This window comes from Chroicocephalus ridibundus, chromosome 5 (genome assembly GCF_963924245.1).
Source record: "Chroicocephalus ridibundus chromosome 5, bChrRid1.1, whole genome shotgun sequence".
Lineage (NCBI taxonomy): Eukaryota > Metazoa > Chordata > Aves > Charadriiformes > Laridae > Chroicocephalus > Chroicocephalus ridibundus.
Window position 1 is genome coordinate 44,317,093 of NC_086288.1, and position 19,050 is coordinate 44,336,142.

At 48.1% G+C, this 19,050-nt stretch overlaps 1 protein-coding gene across 1 annotated transcript in view; it reads left to right on the forward strand.

Moving 5' to 3' along the window:
* Positions 1-4,357: 4,357 nt before the first annotated feature.
* The window catches only part of GFRA4 (GDNF family receptor alpha 4), a 76,454-nt gene continuing 61,761 nt past the window's right edge, over positions 4,358-19,050 (forward strand). Inside the window, exon 1 of the mRNA XM_063336606.1 lies at positions 4,358-4,841. Within this exon, the coding sequence (XP_063192676.1) occupies positions 4,802-4,841 (40 nt within the window). The 5' untranslated portion in view covers positions 4,358-4,801. The remainder of the gene's footprint in view (positions 4,842-19,050) is intronic.

Below are 19,050 nucleotides of genomic sequence, written 5' to 3' on the forward strand. Positions count from 1 at the left end.
ATCGACTTTCAATGAAAACTGCTACTCCTGCTCCATGTTGTCCCCCAGCAGGGCATCAAATGAGGGTCCTACAGGTGTACGCGCATAGGGAAGGCATGACACTGAGAACCTCTCCAGTAATCATTCCGCTGCAGAACATCCTATGCTGGCTGGCTCGGAAACATCCTCCTGTGACAGAAGACAAGGTGCGAGGTGAGTTTATCCTCCTCAGTCCCTGAGCTTTAACCCCTCCAGCAAACTCCTCCTGTCTCTGATCTACCTCCTTTGGGTGACCATTTTTGCTCATAGAGAATGAGGTTTGGCCTGCCTTCGTCTCTCTTTGATGCCCATCACTTTTTCCTCCTTCCCTAGGATTGTCCAACTGGATTTACCTCCCCTGGATTTTCCTCCTGGGCTAGGCTGTCAAACATTTCTGGTGAAGGAGAGACAGCTTATGCTTTTTACTCCTGTTTCTGAACGTTCTCGGCATAGCAGGTAGTGTATTCCTGCGTTGTTCTGCAGATCACTTTGGTAGAGTATTTCTCTTTGCACACAAACTTTTGCTTAGGGCCCATATGTTTTGAGCTCAAGAGGTAAAACAGGATTCAGTTTGGAAATTCAGATCATTGCTAAAGTGAAGAAGGTCTGGATTTCTGGATTTCTGCAGCCATTGGGTTTATACACAGCTGATGTGAGGCTGGATGGGTTTCAAGAAGCTTTGAGCAATTATAACACAAGCCTATCAATCATATCAACAAGGTCAGCTCATCAGCAGGTTTTTCTGAAAATACGTCAAGAATGTTTGCAGAGCCGACCTAAAAGTGTGTTGCTTTTTTGTTTTTTTTTGCCTATCTTAGTCCAAATTTTGAGATTTTCCAAATGGTACCAAACAGTGAGGTCTAGAAACTTCTGAGGCAGGAAGTATTCTGGTCTTCCCAGTTTTGGAGATCAAGATAGTCAATGAGTGGGGCTTCTATGCTGCCTCACACTGCCTGGTGCATCCTCCCCACATCTGCCTGGCTTTTTCTGCCACCGCAGGTGGTTCCACAGATTCTCACACTTCCCACCACACTTTTTTAGACAGCTTTTTTCTCAGTCTAAACCTCCGCATGTCTCCTGGGCAGCAGGTGCTTCTCTTGTCCCCTGTGTGTGATGCGCCGAAGGCCTGCTACTGTTTCCCTGAGAGTCATTTTGAAGCGAGAAATATTTGTGCACGGGTGCTGTCCTGGGATGGATGGATGGATGTTCTGGAATTGTCCTGGCGGTTTTCCAACTTTCATGAGTTGCATGAATCCCTTAATCTCTCAATTAGCACTTCACCATTCATAAAAATAGATGGCTACAGTTCTCTCGGCTTGTTTCCATGGGGTTTTTTGGATTAGGGACCACCTATTTTCATGTGAGTGTGCATGGTAGGGTCCTCCACAGTGATCTTACTTGGGAAAGCAGACAGAAGTTCTGTTCCAGTTTCCATTGTAACTATTTTCATTCTCACAAGAGCTTTTCTTTTAATCAGCATATTTTATGTGCCTTTCCTGCCCAGTGATTTCTCCACGGACCCACCCAAACAATTCTTTCTTTGCTAAATCTGTTGTCCAGAGCTCTGGCGAGCAGCTTTTTGGGATCGGTCTAACATAAGTAACAATGGGGTTTTTTTTACACCTGACTGATCAATACCTTGATTCATTTGTAAGGAAAGGTAGCAGGTAATTTTAGAAGGGGTGCGTGTATGTGCGTGAAAGGAGCGTTTTTTACTTAACTATATTCATTTCACCATCCACCCAGTGATTAGGAGAAAGCCCAGATCTGATAAATAAGGGAGCAAGGAACAATGATCCCTCTCTCTTCGCAGTATTTGCAGCATGTCTCTTCTGGGTGGCTTTTCGCAGTGCATGGGTTCCCCCCGCCCCCACATGCAAGTAATTACAGAAAATGCAGGAAATGCCTCCTGTTGGGACAAATGGTGGTGGTTGTCTATGCCTGGACTTTTCCCATCCCTGAAACACCCTGCTCTTTTTTTTTTCTTCAAACTTAGGAAGAAATGTTGCTTTCATAGCACTGCTTTCTTGACTGCTTCTCCTTGTCTAGAGAGGGGGGTTGTATCCTGTCCTCTCTCTCCCAAGAGGGGAGAGCAAAGCTGCCTTTGGGTTGCCTCCTCCAGCTCCAGCTGTGCTGATGGAGAAAGCTGATGCAGCTTCCCTCCTTTGCCCAAAAGGAAGGTTTTCCTGCAGCTCAGACCTCAACAAGGGGACAAGACACAGTGTCAGGGAAAGCAAGTCCCCATGTCCCTGCTCTCAGCACCATTGCGTTGGGTGGGACACCAAGCCAAACCCATCCCATCTTTAATGCACAGGGTGATGGGGCTCAGGTCTCCTCCTTTGGTCCAAGGACATCGGATTATCTCATTCCTGTGGGGAGGGCAGACGTTTTCCAAGGAAAATATTTTTTCATTTGTTAAAAACCCCACAAAAACTCACATTTGTTCCAGTGATATTATTTTTCCTGGGCAAATAGCTACTTCAAAAATAGAACACTAAAAAAGAATCTGCAAAATAATTAAAAATAATAATAAGCAGAAAAATCCAATCATTTCCCCAGTTTCCCAGCTAGATGTTTCAATTGCATCTCATTGCAATTTCATTTTGAAATTTGCTTAAACATAATCATACTCTTGTTAAGAAGTAAAAAAAAAAAAACAAAAAAAAAAACCCAGCTCAAGAGTAATGTTTTTTTACTCCAAATGAGTTTTTATTAACACTTTCTTTTTCCTTCTTTTTCCCCACTGAGTAGCTCAGGAAATGCTCATTTTGGATGTTAAACAGAGTTATTAAAGACATTCATTTATTTACAACTTTCCAATTCTGACAGAGGACTAAAAAATCTGCTAAATGAACAGCTCCAGACTGGAACACGGTAGAAACTTTCAAGAGGAGAGGAAGGCCAGGGATCACACTTTCCTTTTGATTTGCCAAGAGGAAAAACCAAAACAAAAAAAAAAAATGAAAAGAAAAGGCAGTATTTTCCTGACTTCCTTATGCTTTGTACGTAACACCTACAAATGGCCGTATGAATTATTTCCCTTTTCTGTTTTGCTCATGAAAAATACAAATGTGCAATTCCTCTGGTTTCCTAGGAGGACTCGCTGGAGGACTAATGAGGTGATGCCACGAGGAAACGCGAGTTAAGAACCCCGAACAGCTCCAGCGAAAAAAGACCTTCCCGCAGCGCTTAAATACCGGTTTAGCCAAAACACCTGACCCAGCTCTCGAGAAAACTCTCGCTGCAAATATTCAAAAGCACGGCTTGAGCTTTCAGCGTGGAAAAAGTGCCCCGGTGCTTCCCTGAATCACCAGAGGAGCCTCTGTGTTTAGAAGAGAGACGGAGAAGGAAGGATGAAGGAGAGGAGAGGAGGGAAAGTGGGGGGAGAGAAGAAAGAAAAGAAGGGATAGAAAAGGAAAAGAAAGAAAAAGAAGAGAGGAGAGGGAAGGGAATCTTTGAAAGGGCAAACCTGCGTTAGGAGGAAGAACAGAGGTGGCTGTGTTTACAGAATACTGACTTGGAAATGAGGCTTCTTACTCTGTCGGTCAGTTAATTACTGTGGGAACCCGACAATATCACTTCACATTTTGTGTCTCAGCTACTCCATGCATGAAATGGAGGTAGTGGAAAACGATGCTTACCCATCATCATAAAGATTAAGAGGTGGCTTTAGGAGCCAGGCTCTGCTGCTTGGATTACTAAAGGAGGGTCACCAACTAGGACATGGGGGTTAAAGGTGAGGGAGGCTGAGAGATGGGAGAAAAAACAGGGGACGATTGTGACAGATCTCTTGCAGGGGCTGGATGTGCTCAGTGCACCATGGGGAAGGAGGTGTGAGGACCTGGATGGAAGGTTATGGAAGCACACAGCCTGAATTTACAGACGTGGTTTTTGGAGGGGTGGGGAAGAGGGTGTTGCAGGGGGTTAATGGAAGGTATCATGACTTGGAGGGGTGGTGGCATGTGGCCCAAGACTCTGGGGCTGTGTGTCTGCTAGCAAACTGTCAAGACCAGGACACAGGTCCCAGGGGGATGGGGCTGGCGCTGTCATCCTGTCTGAGGCTGCAAAGAGACGAGGGTTTGGGGGGGGCGGGGGATGCCGGGACCCTCCGGGAGGTCAGCGGGGGAGAAAGAAGACATCCTTGGGGTGGAGGGCCTGAAAGGGGGCCACGCCCCGGGGCGCTTGGTGCTCCCCCACGACACAGGTCCACGAGCTGCTCCGGGTCGGGAGAGACCCCCCGCCTTGCCCCGGGGACAGGGATGGGTGGCCGGGGAGGCGGGGAGGAGCGGGGACGGGCCGCCAAGCCCCTCCCGCAGAGAGGCGGGGGCGGGGGCGGCGGAGGACGCCCGGGGAAAGCGGCGAGGGCTGCCCGGCCGCTCGGGCACGGCGGAGCCTGCGCCCCGCGGACAGAAGTTTGCTGCTGAAAGAGCAGGGTAAAAAAAAAAAAAAAAAGAAAAAGGAGGAAAAAAAAATATATTAAAACCCAAGGAAGACCCCCTCTGCACTGCCCCGGAGGGATGCGGCGAAGAGCGGCCGGCGGGAGCCCGCGGTGCCCGGCCCGGCTGCGGGCATGACCCGGGGCCGGAGCGGGGCTGAGCCGGCGGCGGTGTGAGCGCTCGCCCCGGGAGGGCCGGGCCGGGGCGGCGGGGACGCCTCCCGCCCTGCCCAGCCTCCGCGCATCCTCCGGCACCGCCTGCGCCGGCCGTGCCGAGCCGTGCCGGGCCGGTCGGTCCGAGCCGTGCCGAGCCGAGTCGGTGTGATCCGAGCCGTGCCGAGCGGTAGGATGAGGGGCATCCTCTACTTCTGCACGCTGATCCTCCTGGGTGAGTAGCGCGGCGGCACTGGGGAAGGGGCGGGGGAGGACAACTTTCTGCTGGGGTTTGCTTTCGGGCACGGGAGGTGTCCCCCTCCCCAGCACCCCGGGAGCAGTGTCAAGCCCTGGGGTAGCATCACCCAGCTTTCTGTTATCTCGTTTGCGCTGGACCCAACCGCTGTGATCTTTCCTGATGTCACTCCGGACCGTCCTGTTTGCCGCGGAAATGGCTAAATTTACCCCGGGAATTAAGGCACTACTTGCCGGGGAAGAGGAGCTTGGAGGGATGCGTTGATTTTGCACGGCGTCGGGCAGCCCCACGGTGATGGTGAAGCTGGAAAATGTCGGGGTTTCGGGACGGGTGGGAGTGGGCTGGCAGCCCCAGCTCCGCCGCTGTGCTGTGCAGCACCGTGCACCGTGTCCTGAGCGCCGGCCTGACCCGAGCATCTGTGTGTGTCTCTGTGTGCTCAGAGGTTCTGGCTGCACATTTCCTCGCACCCCCCCCAAAATTAAGCTGCCCTCAGGGCTTTTTGTTTGCACCGGGAGCGGGGGTCTAAGGACCCCAGATGTCTCCCCCATCCCTGTGTGAGCTCTCAAGGCAGCCCTCGTTCATTGTCGTGGTTGGGAGACGCCGTCTCCCCTGGGCTGCCGCCGTATCCGCAGGGATGGGGTCTGCAGCACCCGTGTTTTGAGCATCCCGCTCGCACCCTGCTTCTCCCCGGCTCGGGGCGGACGGTCCTCCTGCGGGTAGTGCCCGAGGCTCTCCGCATCTGCGTGAAGGGGATGCAGCCCCGGGGCTGGCAGCACCCGGCAGCGGGCATCCACGGCTGGGAGCCGCCTCGCTGCCTGCCTTTCCCTGGCTACAACCCCGGCAGCTCCCCTCAGGGTATTTTTTTCCCCTCCCTGTGCTTCTTTGGGATAGCAATCCCAAGAATGAGTCTGTGCTTAAATAGACCAGGAAAGGTGGTGGGAAGGTAGGGGTTGGGATGCGCCGTCCTCTTCGGGTAACCACTGGGGGAGGAAAAGGTCTTGGGGTGTACCGTAGGGACGGGGACATCCCGGTATGGCCCCGCACTGCCTCCTCCGCACCCCGAGCATCCCTGCTGTGAGCCCACCTCCTGGGGAAGACCCCGAGTAGGTTTTTCCCTCGGTGGGGAAGGCATTGTCAGAGCTCCAGGTAACTCCTCTTGCCGGCTTTCCCTGTCACTAGATGTCAGCAGCAGCAGCAACTCTTGCAAGTCCCAAAGGCGGGAGGGGGAGGGTGGTGGGATTTCGATCCCCCAGGAGGGGCCATCTCCAGCCAGGGAGTGCTTTGCTCCAGGGATTTGGAGAAGCACCAGAATCTGGACGTGCTGCGGGTTGGGACGGCTGCTGCCTCTCAGGGGCTTGAGCTGTGCCCCGGGTTGGGGAAGGTCTCAGCCTCCCTTGGAGCTGAGGATTTTTCCTGCAAGGCTCACAAGGCCTCTGGGTGGGAGTCCAGGTCACTGCAGGATCCATTTTCCAAGTGGTTCAGATTGACTGACTCACTGATTGACTGCCTGATTGACTGACTGGTGGACTGATTGATTTTCTCTAGAGAAAGTGGACTTAAAGAAAAGAGCAAATGGCCAGCTCTCCACTGTCAGCAATGCAATTGGGAATAGCAGGCAGGTGTTAAGGGTACACTCATCGCCTCCAGTCCAAGCCAGAGCAAAGCCATCAACTAGTATTCACCTTTTTGACTTCTGATCTTGAGGTTTCCAGAAGGACCTTTTTATCTTTGAACTGGTATTTGACCCCTGCAGGCTCATCACCGTCCCAGCAGATGCCATTCAGTGCCCCCAGCTTGCTCTCTAGATATTTTCTAGATGTTTGTGCTATGGATGGATGAGGGCTCCTCATGTAGATGTGCCTGGGGAGATCCCCTGCAGGGATCGGGGGTGCTGGGCTGGAGATGGCAGCCTCTGCAACTGCAAACATGGCAATTCCCAGCTTCATCCACGCTGGCTGCAAACCACGTGGGCCGCAGTGTGAGCACCTTGCTTTTTGTGTGTGTGTGTCCTGCCATTTTTGGAATGATCCTGGGTGGAGGAGGCAAGGCTTGGAGAAATTACGTCTCTCCAAGGTGGGACCAGGCAACATCACCCTCATCCAGTCTGGATGGAGAGTTCCTGCTGTCCCGTCATACCCAGCTGCCTGACGTCACAGGCACGCAGGGTGAACTAAACTGGGCAACTGAGACAGTTGAACAAATTGTTTTTTCCCCTCAACCACTTTTCAGCTCCCTGATGTGTCTCACCAGCAGCCACATGAATACCAGTGCCAGAGGCAAGGATGGAACAGGAGCACAGAGCTGGGGACAGGGACATGGCTTTGGGGAAGTCCATGGCTGGCTGAGTGTCCCCTTATATTTTCTTGCATCTGTGGTATTGGCTAGAAATCCCATCCACAGGACAGTGGTGAGGCATTCAGGAAGACTTTATGGAAAATCAATGCGCTAGAAAGCACTGACAAAATTAAATATAAAGAATACAATTAATTTTACAAGGACACTGGGTTACACCTGTAACTAGCCCCCAAAGCATTGCCCATCCCTTGTGCAGCTTTCAGAGGATGCATCAGTCCCTGTGCTAACAAAACAGTAATTAAAGAAGGAGAATGAAAATCTGGGCTAGAGTTGAAAGTAGTAGTTTGCTGCGAAGTCCCCATGGGCCCAAAAGTCATTTCTGGACCATTGCGATGGAGGGCAGGATCCCAAAATGGCATCTGGGCTGTCTGCTGCTGACAACTGCCACATTTACCTGGCAAGTTTTACTGCGTTTGGTCGTTAGCATAATTTCTGGCATATGTTTCCCACAGGCTCTTCACAGATGCAATCAAACATAAGAGATCGTCTGGCGGATTTTCACCTGGTTTGGGAACTCAGATCCCAGGGGGAGTGCAAAAATCTCTTAAAAAATGCGTCTGTGTGTATGAGAGAGGGAAACGCTCTTTAAATTAGTGCCTTTGTCAGTTCTGACAGGAGCAATCCGTTATTTGCATCAATAAGAATGTGATATTTATGTCTCTCCGAATTGGTGCAGAGGAGAAATAAAACTTCTCTCTCAACAGGCTGCTCTCAAACACTGTGCAAATTCCTCGGCAAGGATCTCGCCACACCCAGAAAATATTTTTTGCAGAGCTCTGGAGCCTTAAATAGTACTTACTGCTGGGTAAAAATTACTACTAGTTAAGTCTAATAATTAGTATGAATTACCGTGAATAGTGTTTTATTTTGCTTTTGGAGAAACAAATGTCTTCTCTGCTCTCCTGGCAATTTTCACAGATGAATTCTATTGTGCCTGAAATTCCCTTCATTATTTTCACACAAGACTTGTTCATTTTTATAACTTTCTACTTAGTCATTTTTAAACATGACTTTTAAGGTTGCTAAAGTTTGCCACCTTTCAATAACAGTACTCTGCTACCAAGATATCCATGATTTCTTTTTCCTTCCAGTGGACTTCATATTCTGTTTGCTTCCTTTAAAAAAAAAACAAACAAAAAAACCCTCTTTCTTCTCAACCCAAAAGTGGTGGAAGAAGACAAATGCAAAGGAAGTTCTCCCAGTAAAAGAATTTTTTTTAGGAGGACACATTTCACTGAAAAAAATAAAAAGGAACAAAACTATGAAAAGCTTGTTCCTGTCAATCTTCAGTTCGGTACAGCTCCCTTGTTTCAAATGCAACTGTCAAAATCCCCTCTTGTAACACCTTCTGGCAGTGAGCTTCAAGCCTGGATGGACTGATGGTGGGAGCTGTGTGATAGTTGGGGAGGGGGGAGCAATAGGGCTGGGAAGACATTTCCACCACCTCATCTCTTTTGGCCACCACAGCTTTAAAGGTTCAAATATGGGCATGCTGGGGCTAGACTCCTGGTGAAAGCAGAGCGGAAAGTCATGGTTGAGAGGATGAGTTTGAAGAGGTGGAAGGGAATGGAGCCGTGGATGGGTCCTGGCGCTGGAAGAGGGAGAAAACCAAGTTTGGTGTGACTGGGTGGGGGACTGTGTCCCAGAGGGTGTTGTGGTGGTCAAGGTGATGGAGGACAGGGACCGAGGACTGTTTTATGGAGAGCAGGAAGGGTTTCCAGAAGGTGAAGCCACCATTTTTCCTGGGTAAAGAGATCCTAGGACTGCAACAGGGAAATAAAATGAGTGTGCACGGAGGATACATATCTTCTAAGGTCACATCACATTTAAATCACCTGTGACTCCTCCAGGATTTGGGTCTGTTAACAACTGATGCCACAGCTGGCTGCTGCTGAGCTGCAGTGTGTTTGATAGGTGTTTGGAAAGGTTGTTATCTTCACGAATAGTTCCAAGCATCTCCCTGCATCTTACTGGAGCTGACCTGGTAAGAAGCCCTACCCCAGCTGCAGATCTGCCTTGGGGGTCCTTCAGTCACCCAGCAGTGACACATCTTTCCCTGCTGCTGGGAGTGGCAGCCATGCAAGGTGCAGGGCATGGCCAGACCTCAATGCCTGGTCATCTCACACAGGGTCTGGTCTATCCCTGACTGGGATTTAGCTGCCTGCAGCAGGTGGCTTGAAGGAATCAATGATGCCCAGAAACGGAGACCCTCTCTGGGCTCCTGGTCCACTGCTTGACTGTCCTCATGGGGGAAAAATATTTCCCTGTATCCTCTTGCACTATATATATACATATAGATATATATTTTTTCCCCAGCTCAAAACTGCCTTGGCCATATCTTGTCACTTTTGAGTCTCATCTCTTTTCACCTCCCTTCATGCGAATCCCTATTTTTCCTCCACAGGCAGCTCCTCAGTGCACATGTTCCCCTTTCTGTCCAAAACAATCTGGGAAGAAGTTTGCATGAAAGATGCAGTAAAAATAGTTGTGCTGTGGTTTTGATTTATTGAATCCAACTGGAAAGTCCTGTCTACAATACCTGCTCTCGCTGAGTGCTTCGACAGAGTTATTAGCAGCACTCCCCACGCTACTGCTGACATATGGGTTGGGGGGGTGGTTTTGACACACAAGTGCAGGCAGCTGGTTTCAAGTTCATGGGTCTAGTTTATTGAGGAGAAAGGAATGGGGCAGGCTTTCTGATGCTTCTTCCAAAACCAGGCTCAAATTGCTCATCTTTCATACATCAGCAGGCTAAGCCATCTATCCTTTGCCCCCAAGGGGATGGCAGTTCAACTTGGGATGGGATTTTAAACGGGTCCAGATGCTAAAGGGCTGTGAGTTAAGACCTGAGAAACGAGTGGGTTTTGCTTTCCTCCTGACTTCCTGTTACTTGCACGCATAATTCGAGTCAAGACTCAAGGTTAACATTTTTGTCCAAGCTGCAGGTCTTTAACGGTAAGCGGTCCGTGCTGCAGACTGCTTTGCAGGAGGCATTGCACACCCATGTTTCAGATCTCTTCTGCCTCAAGGGATTTTTAGTCACTAACAGCTGCAAAACCCACCAGGAGCAGAGGTGCCTGTGGGAAGTGCTCGGCTCTTCAGATAGGCAGCAAAAGGAGCCTGTTTGGGAGTCCCTGTCTGCGTGATCTGAGGCCTCTGGAGGCTCAGAGCTGAACTGGACCCAGCAAATGCTCAGGACAGGTCTTGGGAGAGCTCCAGGGCGCCTTCAGAGAGGGCAAATTGAACACAATCTCTGCAAAATAATCAGGCTTTGCTTCAAGCTTTGCATCAAACGAGGCTGGCTGATGCCTCTGCAGCAGCCACCTGGGAAATCCCATCATCCTTGATTAATCAGAGCAAAGGAAACACAGGGCAGCTTTCCTCATGGGAAAGGAGCCTTCACTTGGATGATGGCTGTGAATTTTTTGGAGCAAACCTGGTGTCTGGGCCACCACTCGTACGGGGTTCATGTGGTCTTGTGCGTGAGAGTTTTTCAGAAACAGTCAAATCAATCGTAAAGGGTTTTGAATTTCTCAATTCATCTTCTTTTGCTGTGGCAGCCTTTATTGAATGCTTTGCTCTATTTTTTTATTTTTTTTTCCTCCGGTTGCCCATACTGGACCCTCCATAAGTATCAGCTCCACTATGATTATAACCTGTCTTTTCTTTCTGTCCACTGCTCATCTGCGTCACCCCCTAACTGGTGTCCAGGACCTGCAGACTGGCTCCCAGAGCGCTGGCTGCCAGTGCAATGATTTGTCTTGCAGCCAACCTGGCCCCTTCTTCAGACTTGCCCTGGAGAGAAAAGCCAGGAGGAAGCTCATAGCTTCACAGAGCTACCTGTCTCTGTGACTTTGGGTAAACAAGTCTTAATAACAGGCTAGGTATTTCTTCTGAGATTTTAACTTCCGTGCATGCGAAGAAAAATGCGTCTCCCCGTGACAGCCTTCACGGCAATATCTCTCAAATATTATAGAGCTGACTCGGTTACCTGCAATCTGGAAATAGGTAGCAGATGTCTCCTGTAGCACCGCACATTTTTTCCTTTGTTGCTGTCTGTGTTTTCCTTTGATGTTCGGTATGTACAGCAGAAGGCACCTTAAAAAGATGTCACAAGGCGTGAGGCGACATAAATCCATGCACACCGAACCTTGTGCAGTAAAGGCTGCAGGTTAGGACGATGTGTTTGCCATCTACTAATGGAGAGGAGAGCAAACCAGCATGCTGAATTATTAGACAGGGCTTGGAATGAATCAAAGCCATTTGACCTGTTTGTGTAAAGCCCCAGACAAGGCTGAGTTTGCCTAAGTGTTTCCTCTGCACGGTGAGGAATTACACTCCTCCTTGCAAGGGTTAGTTGATTTATGCCCCAGATCTGACACATGAGCTATAGCAATTTCACACTAGGTCTTTTTTTTTTTTCTCTCTTTTTTTCTTTCTTTTTTTATTTTTTTTTTCCCCTCCCCTTCCAGTCTGTTTGGTTTGTTTCTTCCTCTTGGTAAGACAACATAACCCAGCGAGGCTGCTTGAGAGACAAACTGCGCACCTTGGTCTGCGTGTCACAGCCACATGATGTTTTGGAGAGTGGACATGGACAAAGTCATTTTAGCTGAGCTTTCCTTCCAGTGTGGGAAGAAGTGCTCAGGGGCCACGGTGCTCACAGCCTATAAAACACCTTCAAGGTAATGTGAAGGAGTTGTTCTCCAGCTCTCAAGGAGCTGGAGTGAAGAGGAACACCAGCTGCCTGTTAGGAATAAAAGCTTTGTTTTCAATCAAGACAACATCTAATTACGTAAAGGAAGGGAGAAGAGCAGGTTTCCCTTTGGGAAGATGATGGGATCGCTTGGGGGTTGTCAGGCTTTGTGGGCATTGGCAAAGCTGACTAGCAAAGCCCTAAGTTGTGCTGGCCCAAGGAACTCCTGAAAAGTGCTTGGGTGTCCCATTCCCAGAGAATTTTTTGTTTTTCCCTGTTTGATTGGAAAGCTTATCTCGTTTTTGTGATAATTTAGGATGTTAATTGCAGTGAAGAACTAAGGGAAATGTGCTGAGACCCAGATGAAGAACCTCCTCTAGGATCCAGCCTTATGGTGTTCTCCTGCTGTTTTGGGAAAAAGATCAGGAATTGCATTAAGCTTGCAACGTGAGACTTCTCCATCAGGGACAGAAGGTGTAGGAAAGGAACAGCAGGGAAGGTCCCAAGCCAATTCTAGTCTGGAGGTGGGAAGTAGAGGAGAAAGGGCTCCTGAGAGGTTAGACAGAAGATGCAGACGAACCTTAACAGGGAATCCCGGAGCTGGGAGGAGGAGGGTGTAGGACTGTAAAGGTCTGAGAGCCATTCTGGAGCTGGGGAAGCCGTAGGGGTTGGTTTCCCCCATCTGTGAAAGGTGACATGAGTCCCCGCAGGCGAAGCGCATGTAAAGTGACAGCTCGGGGACCCATCCGTCAGTGTGGAGTGTGGAGGCATACGCGTTGGGTAAAGCAGCTTCAGAGTTACCACCCTCCTGGGACTAATGCAAGGAAATTTATCTCCCTCTCCTGATATTGCTTCATTCTTCCTCCCTGCAGACCCAGCCGGGACAATCCTTAATGTGTGCCAGAAAGCCTGTTAGTAATTAAGTACCTGACTCAAGGGGGTCCAGATCTCTAGTCAAGTTTGTTATATGCTGTCACATTACCAATAAGTATTAATTATAATCGGAAGGGCTGGAGCCAAAAAAAAAAAAAAAATCAAAACAGTTACAAAGAAATGAACAAAAAAAACCCCAAATAACAAAAAGAAATCCAGTGAACTCCCCACAAAGTGCTTAATCTGCATGGTGAATGCTTTCCCACAGGATAAGGAATTATGGCATCCGTTTCGGGGTGTCTCTCAGGTTTTGGAAAATGATGCAAACTTACTGCATCACAGTGTAAAACTAGGATATTTTTAAGGTAGGGGAATTATTGTGAGGCAGAACCAGGTGACAGTGCAGTGTCTGACCTGGGATATTTGCGCTTGTGCGACGCGGCTAACTACAAGCTGGGATCAAAATTTCTCATCAGCCTATCGGGAACAATGTGACTTTTAGCAGCACCTGCCGTGCACAAAATCTACCGAGCTCTTATTTTGGTACTCAGGCAGGAACTGAATTCAAGTGCAGTAGCCGACTAATCTGCTCTGAAAATCTTCCCATATCCCCTACACGGGGATCAGTGATCCTGCTTTGCGCCGGGATTAGAGATGTGCGCTGCTAAAGAGAAGGGGCTGAATTCAGCGACGTGCCACGGAGGCGGGAGCAGCCATGGGGTGCAAAAAATAAAAGCCTCCGATAGAAGAGCAGGTTGGAAAATAGAAACTCATTCCCCCAGTAAAATACTGGGCTTTTGGTACAATTTAGCTTCTGAACAACAGTGACAAATCAGGAATAGTAAAAATTGCAATAAAAGATAGCGAGTGGAAAATAAAATGCTCATTGAGGATAATTCCAGGGAACGAAAAATGAGGACTAAAATAACGCCTCAGATGTCCCTGTTCTGTTTTACCTGCTTTTATTAAGAAAACAGAAATTGATCTTCCTGGAGGGACACTGGACAGGAAGAGAAATGGACCTTGTTTCTTACTTGTCCCCTGCCCATGGACCAGACAAGGCTGGTCCCAACAGGCTGCAGGAGATGGGTTTCATCCCACCCGGTTTTCACCTGGTCATCTGAACTTTTCTTTTAAATCACCAGAGAGAGGTTGACAGGTCCAGAGGGACACTTGTCTCTCTACAGATCAGTGTCATCTCCAAGGACTATGACGTGAATCAAAATGGCAATTTTAGACCTTTCCCTGATTTTTAGGTGCTTTATGTTCAATGAGATGAATGTCACCTAAGCCAAACAAGGTTTCTTATCCTTCAAGAGAACGTCTGGGGATGGAGGGAGCAGTCAAGGAGGTGTCATTTCAATGTACTCAACTCAAAAAAAAAAAGGGGGGGGGGGGAGGGGGAAAAAAGAAAGAAAGATTAAGAAAGTAATATTAAAATATTTAGCACTGCTTTTCTACTTGCAGACCCCACATTTTCCCATGATTAAAAGAGAAAGAAAGAAAGAAATCCAATGGGAAATCTCCAGCTGTGTTCACAGACCTGATGGCTCCGGTCACAGTGATGATCAGAGGTACCTGGTTAGTTGGTGACTCTGCTGGGGGTCACAGAGGCCACTCATAAATCACACCGTGCCCAGGAGCTTTGGAGCCATGGGAATTTGATTGTCATTAAAATCCCTGAAGCGGTTTTGCCCATGGCCAGCTAGCCATCTCCTGGGCATCGGTCAGGAGCTAGCACAAGCCCAAGTCTATTCCCAATTGGTCTGCAAGTGGTTGCTCTGATTTGAAGGTGAAGAGAATTTAATAGCAGCGATGGGGCAGTTCTGGGCCATTTGGAGAAGCAACTTGTTTCCTTAATTGTCTAATTGAGGAACAACACAAGAGTGCACCCTTTCCCTCCCAGACACTGTCCATTTCTCAGACAGCCTGCAGATGTTGTTGGACAACCATGTTTCAGCTTAATCTCTTTCAATCCCCTACATTTGTCTTCCTTTCTGCTGCTTCCAGCTCAGAAGTCAGAACACTAACGATGACATGAGATAACATAAAATAAATGATAGCGCTGCCTAATTTGATCAGGAACAGATAAATCCCCCTGTTTCTAAAGCACGCAGGTGCATGCAAACCCATTTGCACGCAGACTCAGCAAGGGGCTGGGGATGTGCATATGCAGAACGAGTCCATCTGAAGATTCTTACAGAGCCTGTGCAGCAGCAGTATCAGCTCTGAAGTGTCCTCTCCAACAGGCAAAGCCTTTCTTGGCTTGCCGTTGCAGTTAGCATGACCTCGTGAAAGATAAGACACATGAGAGAAGTCTGAGGAAGCTTGATTTATCCAGAGTTGAAAAGGGAAGAAAGACACAGGAGAGAACATGATCACACTCTATAAATACCTTCAAGGTAACAGTGCAAGGGAAGGAAGAGGATTAGTCACACTTCTGTAAGACAGGGAAGGGAGGAGAGAGTGCAACAGCATGAAGCAGAGAAAGAAAAAGTTTTGAGTGTTAGGAACAAAATGCTCAGGCTATTTTTCTTTCTCACTTTTACTGGAAAAAGAAATAGAAGGGCTTCTATTTGGGCTAGGCTTGAGGCTTAACGCAATTTTTTTAGGAGAGTTGTGGGTCGTGGGCATGAGGCTTAAACAGGGCATCTATGAGTAGCATCTGCAGATTCTAGGTGCAGCCACAGTTAAACAAGGGGCCGGCATAGCCTCCAAGACAGCAACAGTGTCACTGGGGGCAGGGCCACCTTGCTGCCAGGTACACTTGGGAGTGAGGGTTGGCCAAAGTTCTTTCACGCCTCCTTTTCCCTGTGCCCCTTATATCCAACAGTCATGTGGATATGGTCCACTATCATGGAAAGATGGTGCTGCTCAATCCAGAGTCTTAATAGTCATTTGATGGTAGAACTGGGAGGTGGCTCAGTGGTGGACGATAAGACTGTGTCAGTCAAGAGGCTTGGCTAGCACTGGGCTCTGCTCCTTGTTAGTGGGTGATAAGGTATTTTCTCCTCCTCTCCAGTAAAACCACCTTACTCTTTGTGCCTTAGACCCGCTCTCAACCTCTCCACTTCTCCCAGGCCTTCCCTGCCCCCAGGACACGATGCCTCCTACCCTCAGACCTGGCCCCATCCTCCCTGGAAATGGAGGTGAGGAAGGCAGGAGCTCGATGCAACCTCCTTGAGGGACAGTCTTGGACAATTATTCTTATCGCCACCTTCCACTATGCTGGGATTCAAAAGTAAGCATTTTCCAAAAAGTGCAGGTAGCTGCTGCCAAGATTTTTCCCTGTCTTCTCAGGCAAGTGCCAAGAACTCTTTCTTCTCATAACAAATCAACTAGCCAAATATAGGTGTCCCTGGAGAAAATCCTTCAGGCTAGTAAGAATTAACGACTTGATTCAACCAAAGGTAAACAAGCTAATTATGCTGTGCTTCAGCCTGTGGTTTCCTGAGAAAATGACTCTTGTGTATGTGTGTCAGTCTGTCCACCCCAAATAAATCTTGAGCTCCCTGGCCAGGTTTGATAGAAGTCTCAGAAGATGTTCAGATCCCACAGGTTGATGTGAAATTGGCTGTGGAAATAGGAATGAGCTCCTAGTGTTGCCCACTGGGGGAAAAGTTAGTGAAGTTTGTAGCAAAAAAGGTACGTGTGAAAGGAGGTGTAGAAATCCGGGCTCCTTTCATACTGCTACTTATTTTTTCCCAGCTAAGCGGTAAAGTGTCTGATGCAGATCTGAGTACAGCCAAAGAAATGACTTCCTGGGACCATAAAGGCAGTCCACGCAGCCTGCATGTCCAGGGAGAAAGGCAAAGTGAGAACTTTATGTGGGTTCATGTCTGCTCCTTGGAGGTAAAAGCAGCTAAGCAATGTCAAAGGGGAAGTATGGTCCTGTGGGTGTTAATCATCGCAAAGTAGCATAGTTGTGGACACTAACGCGATGTGCTGTCTCTTGGGCAATACCCAGGACCTTGGTCCTGTGCCATCTGCACCTTTTGATAAGGGCTACATTTTCCAAAGAGGTCGATATTAGCACGGAAATTTGCAGGAACTCCTCCAGGTTGGGTTTACTTGACATGCTGTCACCTTGAACATGCCAAGGATGCAGGAGAACTGCTCAGGGTGCAGGGTGTAACTGTTGGTGATGAAGAGATTTGGGGAAAGAATAGGCTGGTCTTCAGAGGGTCCACGGGGTCAGGGTAAAGCCTCCCAAGATGAGGTCCACCTTGTTGGACAAAGCATGGACAACAGGGAACACCTGGTTGTAATAAGACTTCTCAGCAGCTTCACTGCCTGGTTCAGTGTGTGCTGCTGCTCTGCTTGCACCTCCCACGTGCTGCTTGGCTCAGATGTGACACGCAGCTTTCTCGATCTCCATCATCTGACGTGTTTGGTGGCAAAGGTTAATGGTATGGCATGCAATGGTCGATAGCTGTCGACTACAATAGATATTGTGACAGCTTGCAGCAAGGAAGGGATAGGGATTAAGTGAATTGGCTGGTGCTTTCTCTGCTTCTGTGCATAAGATTTGTGTGCACCCATCTGAACCTCATTGCTTGCTCTCGTCAGCCCATGTCCTGCTGCTCCACAAATTCAAGGGCTGGTCCAGAGGCGCAGAGCTTTGGATTTGCCCTGTAGTATTTTATACAGAAATCACAAGGTGAAAGATCAGAAGGGAAAAAAAAAAAGGTGAAAGAGATGGAGGGAAAAAAAATGTTCCTTCATGGTGCTTTTGTTTTCTAACAATGTTGACATTATGTGGAGTAACCGAGTATAAAATCTGCCTATCGTTTGGGAGCTGGTGTGCAGAAAAGATGCTATTATCTGAGCCTTTTATGCCTCTTTACCCTGTCTGGATCAGAGGAGATAAATGCGTAGATAGGAGCTGAGGCTCCTATCTTTATTTAAGCTGTCAGGTACTGCTACGTTATTTTATGCTGATTGTTATAGAAAGCCTCCACAAAGAGATATATGTTTCTATATTCCCCCACGTTTCCAATTTTAATCTATAATTTAATAATAAAAGAGATGTATTTCCCTATATTATTTTTATTTGTAGTGTCAGTGCTTCTCTTTCACTCTTATTTTTCAAATAAACATTCAGAGACACAAAGCACTTAAAATATGCACGTTATCAATCTTCTCTGTTCTCTTTTGGGCTTCCTTTCAACTATTATTGCAGTCATACTTTAATTTACGCATTAATGCAAAAACATTTTTAGTATAAAACAGGTTCCCCGTGGGGATGGCAGACTCGCAGTGAGAACATACGCATGAATGCATGGCCATAGTTACGTTCAAGCATGTTCCCACAACACTCCCACATCCATATAGCTCACACATCTAAAGTTAAGCACGTGTATACATGAAATGAGGCAGAAGCCACATCTGCTGATATGAAATAGTCATGTGATGTGAAATAGAGCCAGGAACAGGTCGGAACAGGTTGCCCAGGCAGGTGGTAGATGCTTCCTACCTGGAAACATTCAAGGTCAGGTTGGTCAGGGCAACCTGATCTAGTAGAATATACCCCTGTTCACTGCAGGGAGGCTGGACTAGATGACTTTTAAAGATCCCTTCCAACCCAAACCATTCTATGATTCTAAGCATCCTTAAGCCCTGTCCTACTGTTGTCCAATCTGGTTATCGATCAGCTCACTGACATAGTTTTTGCTTCTTCTGACCAAACAGTGCCTTGGCACACTTAGGAGGTGTCATAGACACAGGACATGTAGGCACAGGCCAACCAGAATGGATCTTTTGACCCCCAGAGACAAAGATTTTCTCCAGGCTTGTTTTATGCAGGAGTACAAATAAAACCCAAGATGCCATCAGAAGAAAGGGGCTGACCTCAATTTCCAAAGAAACACTTCCCACCAGGACTTAGCCACTTCTCAGCTATTCATCAGCACAGTGTGGACATTCTGAGGCCAAGTTACAACTGGGTCAGCAGCCAACAAATGTGAATAGGAAATATATGAGGCACAGAGCTTTGCTTGGGTAAGTCCATGTTTGACCTCCTGCTTCTTTGACAAGCATTGAAAAGAACAGGGGCTTTCTCTTCCTTTCTTCTGGCTGAACTTCTGTTGGTTTTATCCATACATACGCCCATGAAGCCAACTATCCAATAAGCCCAAGGCTTGTGAAAGGGGTCGCTGGAGAAGCAAGTGATTCGCATATCAAAGGATAGGGACAGCATTGATGCCCAAGACTGTAACGTGAGGGCCAGGAGGGACAATGGGGATGCCATTCTGGGTAACTAACTCC